The sequence below is a fragment of the Heterodontus francisci genome, chromosome 43, assembly GCF_036365525.1.
Source record: "Heterodontus francisci isolate sHetFra1 chromosome 43, sHetFra1.hap1, whole genome shotgun sequence".
NCBI classification, from domain to species: domain Eukaryota; kingdom Metazoa; phylum Chordata; class Chondrichthyes; order Heterodontiformes; family Heterodontidae; genus Heterodontus; species Heterodontus francisci.
Genome location: NC_090413.1, coordinates 21262642 through 21281635, shown reverse-complemented (window position 1 = coordinate 21281635; position 18994 = coordinate 21262642). Strand labels below are relative to the sequence as shown.

General features: G+C 43.2%; 1 protein-coding gene across 2 annotated transcripts in view; it reads right to left on the bottom strand.

Moving 5' to 3' along the window:
* Nucleotides 1–8380: 8380 nt before the first annotated feature.
* Nucleotides 8381–18994, bottom strand: part of prkcsh (PRKCSH beta subunit of glucosidase II) — a 77685-nt gene continuing 67071 nt past the window's right edge. For both annotated transcript variants that reach the window (XM_068021127.1, XM_068021128.1), the window contains 4 exons: nucleotides 15781–15855; nucleotides 11870–11969; nucleotides 10935–11082; nucleotides 8381–9798 (listed from right to left, as the gene is read on the bottom strand). In XM_068021127.1, the coding sequence (XP_067877228.1) occupies nucleotides 10942–11082; nucleotides 11870–11969; nucleotides 15781–15855 (316 nt within the window). In that variant the 3' untranslated portion in view covers nucleotides 8381–9798; nucleotides 10935–10941. The remainder of the gene's footprint in view (nucleotides 9799–10934; nucleotides 11083–11869; nucleotides 11970–15780; nucleotides 15856–18994) is intronic.

Below are 18994 nucleotides of genomic sequence, written 5' to 3'. Positions count from 1 at the left end.
GCTTGCTACCTCTTTGGTTTTATTTCTCCTCTATGCCAATCCTCTAATGGTGCAATGAGTGAGTGGTGATGACTAAAAGGGAATTTTTTTTTAAAAAGTCTCAGAGATATTCATGGATGTTTGTGGATGAGGGAAGTACAATTGACTGGATTATCGATGACAAGTTATGGGGGGGGAGGGGAGTTCAGGGTTCAGGAAAAACAGTGAATGAAATGGAACCCTGGGCTTAGTGGCTTGTGTGTACAAAGCATTAGTGGGGAGGCACAGATCTTTTTTCTCTTTGGTGTATTTAGTTGGGGGAGGGGTAAAAGTTCCTACGATCATTTAACTTAATATTTATTTCGATGGTAAATTATGGCTGATTTCATGTTGGAACAAACTTGCTAGTTTAGAGTATTTATTACTGGGAATACAAATGTGAAAGCTGTAAACATTTTTCATTGAACTGTTTGATTATTTGTACTTTTCATGCCAAACAATAAACTTCAGAATCTTATTGCAGAGCTTCACACTGTGGTGTTGTTGTTTGTGACCCTCTCGGCGGAATTGGAACTTTTCCCAGGTCACGATTCCCGCAAACAATGAGAAGGCACAGTTGGAAAAATAGTACTCCCTCCTCAATTTTCTGCCATCTCCCTTCCTTCTCTGCTGAAAGGCGCTGACTCCTGCTGGTGGGGATGTGGTTTAAGGCTCTCCCCCTTACACACCGGCATGCAGCCGCTGCCCAGTTTTCATGGCCCCGGTTTTAAATAGGGGGGGGATGGCTGGGGGCAGTAAGATGCGCACAAGACCCAAAGCAGGTGGAGGACCATGGACAAGGAGTCTCGGTCGACCTTAACAGCCAGAGATTTTCCAAGTTCCTCCAACACCTGCCCAGGAATTTTGTGGCAGGAAGCCGCAACCTGGGGACCAGTGGGAAATTCATGCAAACTTCTCAGACTTTTTAGCAGTACCAGTTTTAAGGCATGTGGTTTTAATACATAAATCTACACTCTCCATGCTATGGATCTGTCTAGCATGCAAACTAGCCCATAATCATATTTAAGTTTGTCTGAGAACCATACAAAACATCCCAATTGCCAGTTGCCCATTTCAGTGTCACCGTATTGAACCCTGGCCAAGCACCTATTGGGGGTTTGTTGGTCAACAGTCCAACGTGAATCAGTTCAAAATTTGTGCTCACGGATGATATTGCCTCAGTACAAGTTTCATCTCTTCAGAGAACAGAAAGCGGAGAGGAGGTTTGATAGAGGTGCTCAAAATCATGAAGGGTCTGGACAGAGTTGATAGAGAGAAACTGTTCCCATTGGCGGACAGGTCAAGAACCAGAGGACACCGATGTAACGTGATTGGCAAAAGAACCAGAGGCAAAGCAAGGAAAAACTTTTTTTTCAAAAAAACACAGCCAGTGGTTAGGATTTGGAATGCAAGTCCTGAGAGTATGGTGGAGGCAGGTTCAATCATGGCTTTCAAAAGGGAATTGGATAATTATCTGAACAGAAAAAAATTTGCAATGCTACAAGGAAATGGCAGGGAAGTGAGACTTGCTGATTTGCTCTTAGAGAGTTGGTGTGGACATGATGGGCCGAATGGACTCCTTCTGTGCTGTAACCATTCTATGATTCAGTTAGGGGGCCAGATACAGGGTAGCCCAGAAACCCAGGAACAATCAGGAAATTAGCATGGCACGTGTACAATTGTAGTCAAAAGAACACGGAAGCACCTTCGCAGGTAGTAATTAGCATATTTTTAAACACTCATTCCAATTTAAAAGCAAAGTAGCCATGATTGCTGGCACAAAAATAAATCATGATGGACTATTTATGGATCCCTCTGAAGAAGGAAACAAAAACAAATTGTCATTAGAGGAGCGTCACAGATTGTGACCCCAGATATTTTCACCATCAGCTCCATGGTTTCATCAGTTTCAAAGAGATGAACTCCAGGCAATTTTACCAAACTCAACTCAGACAGAATAAATCATAGCATCAACTATTTTTGTATAGGTTTTTTGTTTATTTAATTATTCTAATTTTAGATATGTTGTATTTTAGGTACATATATAGCACCAGCTGTGGCTCAGCTGGTAGCACCCTCACCTTGAAGTCAGAAGGTTGTGGCTGTCACTACAGTGCATTACTGAGAGAGTGCCGCATTGTCAAGGGTGCTGTCTTTCAGATGACACATTAAACCAAGGGCCCATGTGCTCTCTCAAGTGGAAGTAAAAGATCCCATGGGACTATTTTTAAAGAACAGCAGGGGAGTTTTCTAAAAAATTATCTGGTCATTATTGCTGTTTGTGGGAGCTTGCTGTGTGCAAATTGACTGCCACTACATTACAAGAGTGACTACACTTCTAAAGTATTTCATTGGCTGTAAAGTGCTTTGGGTGGAATACATATGCAGGTCTTTCATTCTCCCTTAAAACATTTAAAAGCCAGGCACAACTCACTTCAGACAACATATTATGGGCCCAACTTGAACTTGTCCAAATGAATGTATTTTGAGTGAGTTAAAATAACATTAGAAATCGGAGCAGGAATAGACCATGCAGCCCTTTTGCTCCTGCTTCACTGGTCAATAAGATCATAGCTGATCTTCTGCCTCAGTTGTATATTAACCCCACAGCTTTCTGATAAATAATATTGCATCCATTTTCCAGTTCTTTATTACTGTCACGTCAGAGACAAATTAATACAGGATATATGTTGAGGATTGGCAAGCCTCACCTCTACTTGGTTTAAACTGACACTCCGTACATACTCATGGCCAGGTTCTTTCTATGACAGAAACCCAGCGACCCCAGCAGTTTGGTGTGGGAACTGCAAGGTGCAGAGAAACATTTCTACACAAATGTTTGAGTGTGAACATTGGTGAAATAATATTTGGGTGTTGAGGAGGGAGCTGAGGAAACCAGGTTAAGGTTGAACTGGACTTTGTGTTGCTTCCCAGAAGAGACTCGACTCAAGATCCCTCCCCCAGCAAGTAGCCAGCTTGTGTGCTCTGCACTCTGAAAAAGCCTACCTCACATCACTGACACCAGCTAGTTATGGAGAGGCAGCTGCAATGGAAAATGAAGTGGAAACTGAAATAATGGGACTCATAGGGTTGGCATCCTTCCCTCTATGAAAGATGATGGACAAGCAGCAAACAATCCATTTAGGTGGGGTGTCTTCTCTTGGTGCCACTTGGCAGCAGAGTGGTGCAGTGGCGCAGTGGTTAGCACTGCAGCCTCACAGCTTCAGAGACCAGGGTTCAATTCAGGGTACTGCCTGTGTGGAGTTTGCAAGTTCTCCCTGTGTCTGCGTGGGTTTCCTCCGGGTGCTCCGGTTTCCTCCCACTTGCCAAAGACTTGCAGGTTGATAGGTAAATTGGCCATTGTAAATTGCCCCTAGTATAGGTAGGTGGTAGGGAAAATATAGGGACAGGTGGGGATGTGGTAGGAATATGGAATTAGTGTAGAATTAGTATAAATGGGTGGTTGATGGTCGGCACAGACCCGGTGGGCCGAAGGGCCTGTTTCAGTGCTGTCTCTCTAAACTAAACTAAATCTTTGTTTATGGCTGTGAAGGCCAATCCTTGGGACTCATTATAATTAGAAAATTGCTTTCAATTCTGATGTTTCTGGTAAAGAGGGAGTGAGGAGTCAGAATCGCAACATGCTGGCTGGTAAATAATAACTACCATTCCTACCCAATGGGAGATACCGGGCTGGATTTTATAAACAGGCTTCCGAGCTTCAAAAATAGCAGTCCGCATTGCAGATATTTAAAAGGACTATGAGCCCTACATTGCAATATAAATTTTTAAAGGAATAATGAAAATTAGAATAATCCTGGCCCTCGCCCCCAATAAGCATAGAAGCAATTACCTACCCCCCCCCCCCCACCCAAAACACTTACCCTGTGCTCCTAACCTCCTCCCACCGCCCCAAAGTTCATCAATTTTGAACTTTACCCTTTCACACCATCCCCTAGACCAATGAAATTAGTTTGACTCTGCTCCCCCACTGAAAAACCTACCTGCTCCCCTCTCCCCACCAGTGTTCCGCCTCATATACCCAAACGGGTATCCTAAGGCATGGGAGTGCCGGCCACCTGCACCAATATCGCCCTGGAACGGACAGTGGGAGTGGGTAAGTGATTAATACATTTATTTTAATAAATTAACATATTTAAATTTTGCTCCCAGTCGCTGAGCAGCCGGGGGTGGGGCACCCCGAGACCTCGGCTGCAACATCAGGCCGGGCTTTCCTGGCATCGAGGCCCATGGTGGGCCTCTGCCAGTGGCATTTTCCTCCCCCCACCCCCCCGGCCATGAACCCTGACGTCGGGGGGCTGTAAAATCCAGCCCACCAGCTTGCATTTATATAACTTCATTAATGCAGAATAATGTCGTGAGTCACTCCACTGAGGCATGATCAGAAAAAAATGGGCACCAAGCAAAGGGATATATTAGAAGGGTGATGAAAAGCTTGGTCAAAGAGGTGCATTTTAAGGAGTGTTAGAGGTGAGAGATGGAGGTAATTCCCAAGCATAGGGCCTTGCTCGCTGAAGTCATAGCTGCCAATGGTGGAGCAAAGGAGGTGGTTCAACAGACCAGCTTCAGAGAACGCAGAATTCAGAGAAAGGGAATGGGAGAAGGCACTAAGGGAGTTTAACAGATGAGAATTATAAATCCGGAACTGGAGTTAACAACCAACAAGACCTCCCAGGATAAGGCCAGCAGTGCTATGGATCAGCTGGTTTACAGAGGGTGGAAGGTGGGAGACCGGCCAGCAGAGTATTGGAATGGTTAACGTGCCTGATTTTAACTCTAAATGCATGCATTTTGAATGAGTTAAAATTAGGCCCAACCATTGAGACTGAAAGTGACAAAGGCACGGATGAGAGTTGCAGCAGCAGCAGATGGGCTGAAGCTGAGGCGAAGACAGATAAATACTAAAAACATTGAAATATTCAGCCTTTGTGGTAAGAACTGAGCTCAAATGGGACACGGAGGTGGCGTATAGGTTGGTTCAACCTGGGGCAATGACTGTGAAGGGGGATGGGATCAGCAGGGGACAAAGATGAGTTTGCAGTTCACCCAAGACTGGATGACATGGTCAAGGGGCAGTAGGTAGATGAGGAAGAGAAAGAACTACGAGGAAGCAAGATAACAACCAAGAACCATCTAAAGCGACACACTGAAAATGAAATCAGTGAGGATAAAGACATCACTTCATAATGTACAAATAAAAAGATATTGAACCTTAGAAACAAATCGCTAATAGGTGTATTACTGAAGTGAGGCTAATGTGAAAGTAATTAATGCAATCTGAAATTTAATTTTTTTTTTAAAAAAGCTGTGCCGAGCAGAAGGTCCCAGGTTTGACCCCCCACTCTATGTCAAGTTAATGGGTCTGTCAGGGTAGTAGAACTAGTTGCAGCATCATGGGGTGGTGAGAAGGAAGAGGTTGGGAGAGAGAGGTACAGATCACTATCTGGTCATCCCCCACTGGGTAGTGCGAGCGGACACATGTCAAATGAGGAAAGTGCAATGCCGTGGAATATAGTCTCACTCACACATAATGGCCATTTGGCACACATACCAGAGGGGAAGCAGTACCCGTCACCTCAGCACTTTGAGGAAATTACAAAACTCAATTTAATTCACAGCACTCACTTGACATTTTTTGGTAGTAGTTTAATGTAAAACACATGCACACCTATTGCCATAACCTCTATTACACTAATTATGTATCCTTTCCAAATACTCTGCGAATGGCACATCCTGTATTTGCAGATCAAGTACCCATGGTAACTCTATTTTGTCTTTGACCCCATGGGATGACGATCATTGATGCAATGACAAAAAAAAAAAATCAGTTGCTTTCTGGAGAGTGAGATGATGGTGTTAAAATCCCCCTAGCAACATCTGATAATTTGCAACTCACCACTTAAGAATCTTCAGCAGAGAAAATTATAAACACTTTCTAGCCCCTCTGAAAACCTGGGAGGGCAATGTTTGGCAACAGTTGTGCAAATGATTTAAGGGTAAGGTTGAGCTGAGGGTTAAATCTCCAGGCAGCAAAGATGGGAATACTAGAGTACCAATCGCCATTACAGAACATCACAATCAACTCCAAACTCCTTACCTTCGTGGTACCTTTGCTGTCTCTAAGTGCTATCAACATCCTGATCAAAAACTGATCTGGACCAGCCTTATAAGTACTGTGGCTACAAGACAGGTCAGAGGCTGGGAATTCTACAGTAACTCACCTCCCGTGTCCCCAATGCCTGTTGACCATCTACAAGGCACAAGTCAGGAGTGTGATGGAATACTCTCCACTTGCCTGGATGGGTGCAGCTCCAACAACGCTCAAGAAGCTCAACACCATCCAGGACAAATCAGCCCACTTGATCGGCACCCGATCCACAAACAAACATTCACTCCCTCCACCACTCTCACACAGTGGCCGTAGTGTGTACCATCTACAAGATGAACTGCCAACAACTCACCAAGGCTCCTTCAACAGCACTTTCCAAACCCGTGACCTCTACCACCCAGGACATGGGCAGCCGTTGCATGGGAACACCAAGGGGCATAACCTAAAATTAGAGCTAGGCCATTCAGGGGTGATACCGGGAAGTACTCCTTCACACAAAGCTGGAATTCTTTCCCCCAATAAATTGTTGGGAGTTTGGTCAATTGGAAAGTTCAAAATTGAGAGCTGGATTTTTGTTCGGCAAAGTTACAGAACCAAAGCGGGAAAATGGAATTAAGATACAGATCCGCCGTGATGCAACTGGACTGCGGAACAGGTTGGAGGGGCTGAATGCCTATTTGTCCCTATGTTCTAAGTGCCCCCATTCCAATGCTGTAATGCTGAATATACACAGGAGTTTTTTTTAAAAAAAGTACAACCAATTTATTCCCCTGATCCCAGCCATCCAAAACCGCAGATGAAGTGGATCAGTAGCACCACTAAGATCTTCAGCTACAGAAACTGCCCATTTACACTGGAGAGCAGCGCAGGAAAGCTGTAGGTAAATAGGCTTCCACTCGCAGTTCTGAAGCTGCAATTTAGTTGCTGTCTGTCCTACCTTGCCCAATGGTAGGGTATTACATGAAGAGCAGCGTCATCCAATACGTTAGTCAATAGCCAGATGCAACTAATTGCATTTTTGACCCTGCCATCTCCACACTTGCTCGAATACATATGTGTACTTTAATCTTTCCGTGCACTTGCTGGCAAAATGGTAAGATCTCTAAAGCATAGGGCGCAAGTGATTTTTTTCATTGTTATGAGTACTTTAATCCTTTGGTTACTGAATGGTGATGTATGTTGGTTGGGTAAAGATACACATCATGTACATTAACTATATTACGAGCGTATGGAAGGAGTTTTCCACTAAAATGAGTGCATACGGCTCGAATAGTGTCACTGCAGTCAACACCTGTGGCTAGATAGCAATTTCTGCGCAAGAACATGAGAAACAGGAGGAGTAGGCCAATCGGCCCTTCAAGGCTGCTCCGCCATTCAATAAGGTCATGGCCGACCTTCGACCTGAACTCCAGCTTCCCGTACTATCTCTGAATTGCCTCAGTCCAAAATCTACCAATTTCTGTCTTGAATATACGCAACAATTGAGCTTCCACGCTTCTCTGTGATAGAGAATTCCAAACCCCAACCCTTTTGAGGAAAGGAATGTCTCAATCTCAGTCCTAAATGGCCGACCCTTTATTCTGAGACTGTGACTCCTAGTTCCAAGCTCTCAAGCAAGAGGAAACGTCTTTCAGCATCTAGCCTGTCAAGTCCTTAAGAATTTTAAATGTTTCAATGAGATCACCCCTCATTCCTCTAAACTCTAAGGAACATTCTACTGAATAACACTGGGACAGATCAGGAAGTGGAGATCTTCCTCTGGCTTGCACAGACAAGCTGCTTTGTAAAGTCTGGAGTGGTGGTCCTGGGTGGGGAGCGGGGCGGTGGGCTCTTGACGTCCCTTCTGGAGACATCCACAGTAACCACCTTTTTTCATTAGTCTCGGATGCTCCAGAGACAGCAACGCTGCCTCGTGTATTTTACCAAGCTGCACTTGCCATCAGTGGCTTTGCAGTAATGTGAACAGAGCAAACAGATGGCTCAGAAGAGTATCAGCCCGAGCAAGATTTGCCTCGAGTTCCTGAATGCAAAACTGGTAATGGAATTTCCTTCAACTCTAGCGTTGGCTGGTGCATCTCCAATCTAATAAGTGAAGCCCTGTTCAATCATTTGGGTTGGAAGCATTGGCTGGTAGACTTGCAAACAAGGCTTCACTGATCGCATCGACGAAGATATTCTATCAAGCCAACGGTGCCGGGTGGGAAGAGGCGAAAGGAAAACACACATTACTCATTCCAGCTCCATCCACCAGTTTATTTCATTTGTCACCAGAAAGGTATTCATTTAACGCTCTGCAATTTTACCAGATCGTGGCAGCATGTGATTGTAAACAGCTGAGTGGACAGACAGGCGCTGAAAGGGGAAACGACTGGTGATTCTTGGTCACCTCTGGAAAGACAGTTTGCGTTGGATAAAAAAATACAATGATCCTATTCAAAAAATTTTAAGACACGATTGTTTGGTCAGACACATAAGCTGAGATTGACTCAAGTGCAGTAAAGGTGCAACTGGACTCCTGGGCGTGTGCTTGAATCAGATTTGCCTTGATAGCCTGATTGGGAGGGAGGGAAGAAGGGACAGTAAGACATGTGGAAGGAGATTTCAGCAACAAATCCACAGGACCAAAACCCACGAGGTTGTAAAATCAGAGTCAACAGGACCACTCATTTATTATAGATTCTCAAGTGGCATATACCTTCTGGTTTCCCACTGTCATTATACAAAAGCAAAGAGGCAAAAAAAAGACAGCTGCCCCTCAGGGAGGTGGGGGCAAGCATCTGAAATCTGTCTCACTCTGCCCGAATCCAGCCAGCTGAGTAGTAAGCAGCACTGACATCTGTTAGAGAAGCTTGTCAATCAAACTGCCTTGGTCTCCCATCGAGGGAGGACTACAAGGTTCCGAGCACTTATAAAAGGAGACTGGCGGGGGGCAGGGAACAAAAAAAAATCAATCTTGGGAATGGAGTGAAGTACGGGACAGGGGAGAAAACAACTCTCAAAACAAAATCAAACCATTTTCGCAAAGACATTTGTTGGCTACTATATTATAGTACTTTCACATTTAGGATTTATAGAACATTAACTGATTGTGGGACCAGCCTTCTTTTTTTTGGGGGGGGGGGGGGCGAGGGAGGAGAGAGAGAGAGAGAGGAGGGAGTAAGAGAGAGAGGGGGAAAAAAATCATAAACTATAAGTTGCAGAAGCAGCATGCACAGAACCTTGAGCCCCGACTTTTAAAAGAATGTGCGTGTGACTGCACACACAGCGGCCCCATTGCTTTCCCTCCTGTAAATTTTATAATCAAGTGAAGCTTGTGGCGTTTTGGTTGAGATTGGGTACTGAGCTGAGCCAGTGTGTCTTATGGATTTGGGAAGGGGAGGAGGACAGAGAAGAGAAAGAGGGCGTGATTAAAAACAAGAGATCTGTAGAGCTGTGATTTATTTCCAAGTGACCAAAGATGGGAGGCCTCACCAAATGTTCTGGGAACAAAGGCATCATTTTGGAAAACTGCCCATTGGGGAGGTCTTCACTTTAAAAGAAAAACAATAAGGAAACTGGTCCGTGAGGGAGAAGGGGCCTGCTGGGTTCACAGTGCTGTAGGCCCCACCAAACCCATCTTGTTCACTTCTTCGCAAAGAGGTTCCAACAACCTACACAAGAAAAAAAATCATATTCAGAAATCAATGCACGTCAGAACAAAAGGAGCATTAGAAAGATAACTTTTTTTTTTAAACTAAAAATTGTTCATATTAGTTTGTTCCCACAATCTAATGCACCTTTCTTTCTCAGTTGGCAGGATCAGATGGGAACCTACCCAAGCCTGCTCAGATCAGCCAAGTAGAAGCGTTACTAATAGTAGCTGTCACATGGACCAATTTTCCCTCCCTCCAGGGCGATCCGCAGTGCATCCCTTAAATGGAATGGCAAGGATTGGGAATATTGGGTACATCAACAGAGACCTGAATCCTACATTTTGCAAGACATTTTAGAGAAGGGTCTATGATACATCCAGCTACAAGTCAAGTTCTGGGAAAAGTTCATCACCTTGAAATGTCAACTCTATTTCTCTCTCCACAGATGTTGAGTATTTCCAGCATTTTCTGATTTTATTTCAGATTTCCAGCATCTGCAATATTTTGCTTTTGTACAAATACAGTTCCTGTGCCCAATAGCCTTTTCTTATTTCATACCTTATGCTCTTGGAGTCCACTAATCCATTAAGAATTTCAGATTAAAAAGCAGTGAGACATAATTGAAGGGTCATACATGGAATTTAACATGCGTGAACCTTTTCTCTCTCAGTTCCCTGAACAATAGCAAGAGCCAACAGCTGGCTCACATCCTCTGGCCTGTGCAACTCTTTGGCCAATTAAGTTACAGAAATACAGTCACTCAGATTTCGCCACTGCGTGTAGACTGGAAGTATCCGATACTGCTTCCCCACTCCAATATGGGTAAAATCTGTAATGTGCTTAGCAACTTAAGCAGAATGCCAGCTGTACATTTTTTTTAAAAAAAGCTTCTTAGAACTCTCCCTTTCCCTCCAACGTCCTCATTGTCTCCCGGACCATTCATCAATTGAGGCGATAATGGTGACCCTGTTCCTATCATGGAAAAAGCACGTCACTGAACTGTTCTCAAAGGCTCATCGTGGGTTTAACAGCAGCACTAATGGAAGAGTTAAGCACATGAAAAAAAAATGGTCCGAGGAAGGGACACGAGTTAAAGAAGAATACAAATTGAATTCAGCATCCGTGCGAAGGGAGCTTTTGTTAAGTCCACTTACCGAATTCTCACAGTTCATCGTGGTCTGTAACTTCTCCATTCCCTTCCTCCTGGCAAAGGGCTGGTGTCGACAACTCCATCAGGTATTCACAGCGGCTGGGCTCCGATGTGGACAACACGGCAGTCTCTTTGCCGCATGACAGCTTAACCTGTTAAAAATTCAAACAATATTAAAGCCACGCGCCTTCAGCCATATTAAATGGTAAACTACTCTGCATCACTTTTCATGTATTTGTTCCCTCCCTGTTGGGAGTCAGCTGAACTCTCAGCTGTGGGTCAGATGGGTTCAAGCCCTTAACCAGGACTTAAAACACACAACTGGAGTTGATACTTCAGTTAAATTATTGAACAAGTTCTGCACTGTCAGAGCTAATTTGCGCACAGCAAGATATCACAAACAGCAATGAGTGATTGAGGGAGAAATGCTGGCCGGAAACCAGAGAATTCCCTGCTCTTTATCTAAAGTTACATCGAATCTACAGCACTGAAACGGGCCATTTGGCCCCGCAGGTCCTGCTGGTTTTTATTCTCCACATAAATCTCTTCCCACCGTTCTTCATCTAACACTATAAATACAACCTTCTATCCCTTTCTTGCTCATCTAGCTTCCCCTTAAATGCATCTGTGCCAGTCGCTACATTTACTCCTCGTGCTATCGTTTTTGAGAAAGTGCCACGGGATCCTTTATGTTCACCTAAACAGGCAGGCAGGACCTTAGTTTAACGTCTTATCCTAAAGAGGCAGCAACCTGTATTATATGCGCAAGTTCTGGCAGGAGATTTGTACCCATGACCTTCCAGCCTAGAGACAAGTGTCATCAACTGAGCCATAATCACACCCAACTGAGTAGCAACAAAATTACTGCCTCTTGCTTCTCACGCACATGGCTGCATGCTATCCATCATGTCGCACAGATACAAACCTCAATGCACTTACCATCGTAGACCTGTTTGGCCCCTGCCAGCAGCCAGTTCCATGTTCGTATTTCATCGCACTAAACTTGTTGCTCTCTGGTCCAGCCCATGAGCCCCATAAGCTGCGTGGAGACACACACAAAAAAAAAAATTAATGCATCCCAGCAACATAAGTGTGTTTGTTGCCATAATAAAAACAAGAAATGCTGGAACCACTCAGCGGGTCTGGCAGCATCTGTGAAAAGAGAAGCAGAGTTAACGTTTCGGGTCAGTGATCCTTCTTCGGAACTTCCGAAGAAGGGTCACTGGCCCGAAATGTTAACTCTGCTTCTCTTTTCACAGATGCTGCCAGACCCGCTGAGTGGTTCCAGCATTTCTTGTTTTTATTTCAGATTTCCAGCATCCGCAGTATTTTGCTTTTATTTTTGTGTTTGTTGCGAAATGGACTAAACTAACATTGGAACAGAAGTAGGCTATTCAGACACTCTAGCCTGTTCTGCCTTTCAATTAGATCATGACTATTGATCTATATCTCAACTCCACTTATCTACCTTGGTTCCCGAAAACCCTTGCCCAACAAAAATCTATCCATGGCAGCTTTGAAATTTTCAATTGATCAAGCCACAGAAGCCTTTTGGAGACGACTTCCATATTTTCACTGCCCTTTGTTTGAAATGCTTCCTGACACCAACAACTACTAGCATTTATAGAGCATCTTTAACGCTGTAAAATATTCCAAGGCACTGACAGTTTTATGAAACAAAATTTAACAGAAAGCAACTAGAGGATATTGGGAGCGGACAGGTAGGTTTTAAGGACCATATTAAAAGGAGAGAGGGGTTGAGGGGTTTTGGGGAGGTGGGACGAATGACAGAGCCTACAGCTTGGGAAGCTGAATGGCACAGCGATAAAATAGCGAATGCACAAAAGGCCAGAAATAGAGGAGCACAGAGATCTCAGAGCATTGTAGGACTGGAAGAGGTGACATAGATAGGGACAAGTGAGGCCAAGTAGGGAGTTGAAAACAATGATGAGAATTTTAAAATAGAGACATTGTCAGGCCAGGAGCCAATGTAGGTCAGTGAGCACCCCTGAACGGCCTAGCACTAATTTTAAGGTTTATACCCTCTTCTTCTGGATTCCCCCACTAATAGTTTCTCCCTATCTAACCTATCAAATCCTATGTTAAACATCTCAATTAGATCACCCGTTAATCTTCTATACTCAAGGCAATATAATCCTAACAAGATGAAGCTTTCCCCAAAGGTTCAGTGGATAAATACATCACACATAATGGTACTAGGCCATACAAGCCCGAGGTTCTAGATTCAGTCTGAGATTTCTTTTTTATTCATGCTTGGGACGTGGGTGTTGCTGCCAAGGCCAGCATTTATTACCCATTCCTAGGTGCCCTTGAGAGGGTGGTGGTGAGCCATCTTCTCGAATTGCTACAGTTCATGTCATGTAGGTACATCCACAGTGCTGTTAGGTAGGGAGTTCCAGGATTTTGACCCAGGGATGGTAAAGGATGCATTTCCAAGTCAGGGTGGCGTGCAACTTGGAAGGGGAACTTGCAGGTGGTGGTGTTCCCATGCGTCTGCTGTCCTTGCTCTTCTAGGTGGTAGAGGTTGTGGGTTTGGAAGGTGCTGTTGAAGGAGTCTTGGTGAGTTGTTGCAGTGCAGCTTGTAGATAGTACACTGTGCAACGGTGGTGGATGGTCTGAGCCCAGTTAACTGATCTCAGATGGTACGTTGCATCTGGTCTCAATATCCCAAGCTGGGGGTCGGGGAGTGGTTTAAACATAATAAGCAGTTATTGCTGCTGGAAAGTGCAAAATTGGGTGTTAGGCAACGGCAGGACTGATTTCACCTAAACAGCATCCCACTGCCCACTGGCATGTTGGCACTCAACCTTTCTCAAGCACACATGAAGAATGGCCACTTGGATATGACAGCAGGGCAAGCCAGCATCCGTGAACCCATTTTGCAGCACGAGTTACTGCATTCAGGAGGGCGAACATTTGAAAAAGATAAAATGTGCAGACCAAACTTGTCTCTTCTACTGTTCAAACTCTGCAGCAGGGAAGTGTTCCCAAGCTCATTAAGTGCAGCAACAGTGAACGTGCTCACAACTACCAACCCGAATACATCTTCACTGAACGTACTGCCTATGCACTGCAACCATAGCAATTCTTTTCCTTGGCTGCCCGAAATCAAACTGTGCGCCTGTGTGAATAATTAGGAATCGAGGGGGAGGGCTGGGAATGGGGCTGTCAGCCTAAACCTCCCTAGACGACTGAGCAAGGAGAAATAACACAACAGAAAATGTTGGAAACACACAGTAGGTGCACCAGCGTCTGAGAGGAGGACGGATGGACATTTTGGGTGCAGGCACTTTCCAGTTCCGATGAAAGCTCTCAATGCGAATCATCAAATATTGAAGCAGCACAGGAAACAGGGCTGAAGATGCAAGGAGGGCATTGCAACTAGTCTTGGGCTGCTCTGGCAAAGAGCTGGTACAGACGCGATGGGATGAATGGCCTTCGCCTGTAATGTAAACTTCAACAGTTAACCAATCATTTTTTCAGATGTTGTGCATTAACAGGAATTTTCATTATTACAGATTTTCATCAGTTGTCCTTTGTTTCCATTATGGAGGATAGGTCACAATAGGTAGCAATGATTTTGTCTCCATATTCTTTTTGATGATATGATACTATTCCAACCTACTTGGTACATCTGTCTCCCTTTTTGTTTTTAAGATAGCATTTAAGATGATTATCGATCACTAGCACATTAGAATTGAAAAAGCAAAGTTCACTAAACTAGACATTCCCCTGCATAAGCATTAGCATTAGCATTGATTTCATAATGTGTTTCATGGAAAGATTCGGTGCTTGAAATATCTAAAGGAATTTTTTTGTGAACAGTTCAAGAGATAATAGATTCAATTATGCATTTTAGAAATCATCCTACACAAGTCAACAGAAGCAGGAAGAAATCATTCAGCTTCAACAGTTGTTCAACTGAGGAACGATTATAAAAGAAAGTTATTAAATATTTAACATGCTTTTTCAAAGCAATTTTGAGATATTCTGGACATTTAAATGTCAGTGCAATTTTTTTTAAAAATAAGACCAAGAGTAGCTGACAAAAAGGAAATTGGTTATGACTACAAAAATATAGGGGATTCACTTTCATTTTACGTCGCAAAATACATACTCAATTAAATATATGCTCTTAAGGTCAAAACTAGCACTTTTCTCTCAGGCACCTTGGCCAATGTATTCATCACATAATGGATCAAAGTGCAGATCACCTGAATGGCAGATGGAACCAGTGAAAATTTGGAGCACTGTCAGATGGAATAAATGAATTTTTCAGTCTCCAGATCGGCCCCAGGCTCTGCCTGATTACAAGTCGTCACTTGGAGAGGGGCTCATCCAGACTGCTGTAAGCCGCAGAGTGGGCAGGGTGGTCCACACCCTGGGGTCTTCCGCCATGTTCCCAAGCCACAGGAGCCTTCTCTGCATTGACAGATTTTTCATGGTTCCTCCCCCTCATTTTGCCATTTACACCTCTGGTCCAATCTTTTTCTTCTTTGCCTGTCCCACTATCACCCACTTTTGCCTTTCACCATCAACCTGTCGTGTTTTCTACTCACTCCTGCTCTCCACACGATCACTGACCTTTTCCTTCTGTTGCTTCCCTGGCCCCTCCCCTTCTCCCTTGATCCGCTATAGTTTAAAAGTTGTTCATCTCTAAACTCTTTCAATTCTGATGAAAGGTCACAGACCTGAAACGTTAACTCTGATCGTTTACCCACGTGAACCAATACTATTCCCGACATTTTGAAGTGAATAGCAGGAAACAGAACAGGTGAAAAGTAATAAAGTTAAGGAATACCCACTCCATAGATTTACAATTATCTTACCCAAGACTGGTTTCTGAACCTCCATGTTTTGGCTTTTGTGCCACTTTATTGAACGGACAGAGCTTATAGACATACCTGTAAGAAATGGAGAACCATCGTTAAAATCCTGAGCAGCATTTAATATTTCACTACTTCCAGCCCAGGGATGTTCACAGACAGCTCCCCCCACTTGCAACCCCAAGAACCTTGCTTTCAAAGCCCAGGCAACTCAATCCTATTTTCCCTGTATGCCTTGTTGCTGATTTGTGCTTTTGAGCTTCGGAAAGGATTGTTTTGAAGCTGTGGCCCTTTGAGTGGATAGGTTGTAAATTAAAACATTAAGATCCATTAGGAAATTAAAGATATATACACATTAATCTGAATATGGACGTAAAACAAGTAGCTCCAAAGCTCCATATTGCATACTAATGCAGCGCATCAACATTAAAACTTCAACACCGAAGTTCCAGCCTATTCATACAGTTTCCTTTCGAGGATTTGAGAGTAGACTGTGTTTAGTGACACCACTATTCCTGGGCAGAATGGAGATGATTAGGTAATTCCCCCCGACAATCACACCTGGAGTAACTGAGATTGATTTGAACTACTTAAATTGTAGTGTGCAACCTTCCTCCACACACTGCATTTTGCTGGAGAAATAACCCTGCTTTTACTGGAAGACTATGCCGTAGTTTTGGTCACGAGTTCTGTTTGCTGTTGTTTGTAGAGACTCTTTCTAAACAGACTCTGTTTGCTGAGTAAATAGACTGCTGGACACAGTTTGCTGTAAAATAGATCACTTGTTGCAAGTCTTGCCATAACATCCTTCTGGCCTCCAACACATGGGCTAACTCAGTGGTGTCAGTGGGCACTTGCTGCAAGTATGTTAAAGCAACACAACAGACACACAGAGTTCCGAAGAAGGGTCACTGACCCGAAACGTTAACTCTGCTTCTCTTTCCACAGATGCTGCCAGACCTGCTGAGTGAATCCAGCATTTCTTGTTTTTGTTACAACAGACACACAACCTGATGCTCTACCATAGCATCTCCACAAGGACGTCACAGAACACAGGCTGCGAAGAATGCTTCCCTCTCATCATTAAAAGGATAGACTTGCATCTATATAGCACCTTTCATGGCTTCAGGACATCCCAAAATCCTTTACAGTAAATGAAGTACTTCTGAAGTGTAGCCACTGTCATAAGAAACGCGCCAGCCAAATTGTACACAGCAAACTCCCACAAGCAGCAATGTGATAACGCCCAGATAATTTTTTTTAAAAAAAGTGAATTTGGTTGAGAGATAAATGTTGGCCAAAGCATGATTAAAAACTCCCCTGATCATCTTTGAATAATGCCATGATCCTTTATGTCCACCTGGCTGAGCAGGTGGGTTTAATATCTCATTTGACAACAGTGCAGCACAAACACTCTTAAATACGTCCATTATTGCCTCTGCGAACTGAACAAACAGTCTTTAGGAATTAAGTAAATGAAATACACTTCAGCCACAATTTTGTTTATGGTGTCAAGAATTGGAAGTGTTTGCTCAGCTTCTTCTCAGCATTTAAATGTAAGCACCTCACCCCCATTTGTAATGGGGAAATTGAAGAAACGACTTGCGAGTCCTATCACCTCTCTTCCCACTAACAAGCTGTGCCACCGTGCTGACTAGGAGTATTTATAAGAAATACATTCATAAAGACATGGCTTATTTTGGAAGCTTTAAAGATTTTGAAGTGTTCGAAAGGCTAACAAGTTGATGCATAAGTACAAATGCATATGAGGAAGAACCAGAGGGAATGCTGAAAGTAATGAGTTACCATAAACATCTTAACTTGGTGATTTTGTTCTGTTTCATATAGTTCTGCAATGGCAGGAATCCTGTAAGGGCATCTGGATTTTTTTTTGCATGGATATTGCTAATGTGAATTTATAGGCCTGGAGTTTCCACTCAATTACTTTGGTCATTTCGGTGCAATTTGTCCGAAATTGACTCAACCAGTGCCAAAGATGGTGAAATGTTAAGTGCAAATTGCGCCCAGTGTAAGTCAAGCTTCCGCAATCATTAGATCTGCTTTTAAAAACATTGTGCTTAAAATCCAGCCCTGCACATAAAACTGAACAGACCCCCAGAGTAAAATATTCACCAGTGGGAGTTTCCACTAACTGTGCTTGTTACAAGCCTTCACGAAGGCTTCAAAAATTAAAGCTGGATCTTCTTGCATAAGGACACAAATAGAAATGCTTTAAGTTTTGAATGCAATTTTTAAAAAAACTAAAGGAACTTACCCAATGTAACTAGTAAATAATTCTGTATAATTTTTTAAAAAGTCATCTTCAGTAATTTAAAATTCTGGTTACTCATAGGTAGTGAATTAACACTATGATTAAAAACACTTTTTTTTGGTCAAACCTATTTCTTAATCATCAAACTGCACCAAGTTAGCACTCCTAAATATATGAATATTTTTAAAGCAACTTTTTTGGGAAAAAAAGAATTACATTTAGAAATACTGCCTGATTGTGATGCTTATGGCAGATTTATGCGTTGGGTAATATGCAAATCAGTTCGAGCAAAATTGGAAAAGGGGGGGGGGGGGGGGGTGGGGGGAAAAAGGAACACATTTCAAAACGGGTGCAATTTGCGCTCAGTTTTTCAATTGCTCCCAAAGCAGAAACTGACCCCATAAACACCAACAAATCATGGAACAAATGACCAATAACCCACGAGGTGAAATTTAAAACGGAAAGCACAAATGTTTTGAACATCCAAAAATACATCTTAAAATGTTACAATTAGTGCTGAGAAAGTTTACTGCATGACAGAACTATGGTAAACTAACATGAAGCAGATTTTTGCCTTTGTTTAAAAACTTTCCCAACTTTCACAGCATTTTGCCTAATTTAAAAAAAAAATTATGCAAAAATAATCCCAGTTTAAGCAACTAAGCCACAGAAACACACTGGAGGAGTTACCTCCAGATAGTGCAAGGGAGTTTAATTACCAAGTGATAGTCATGATCCAGAGATATGTCACTGATCCTGGCATTTCGACTGAGAGTTTCCGAATTAATTCAGTTCCCCCACACCATCAAATGCCACAGCTCTTCCAAATCAGTACGAACGACACTGCCAGCACCGATTACTGATGCAACACGCCGAGAACAAATGAATGTTAAAGCTCATCATGGCTCTGGTTTGATAGTTAGATTTTCAAAAGGATGGCAAATA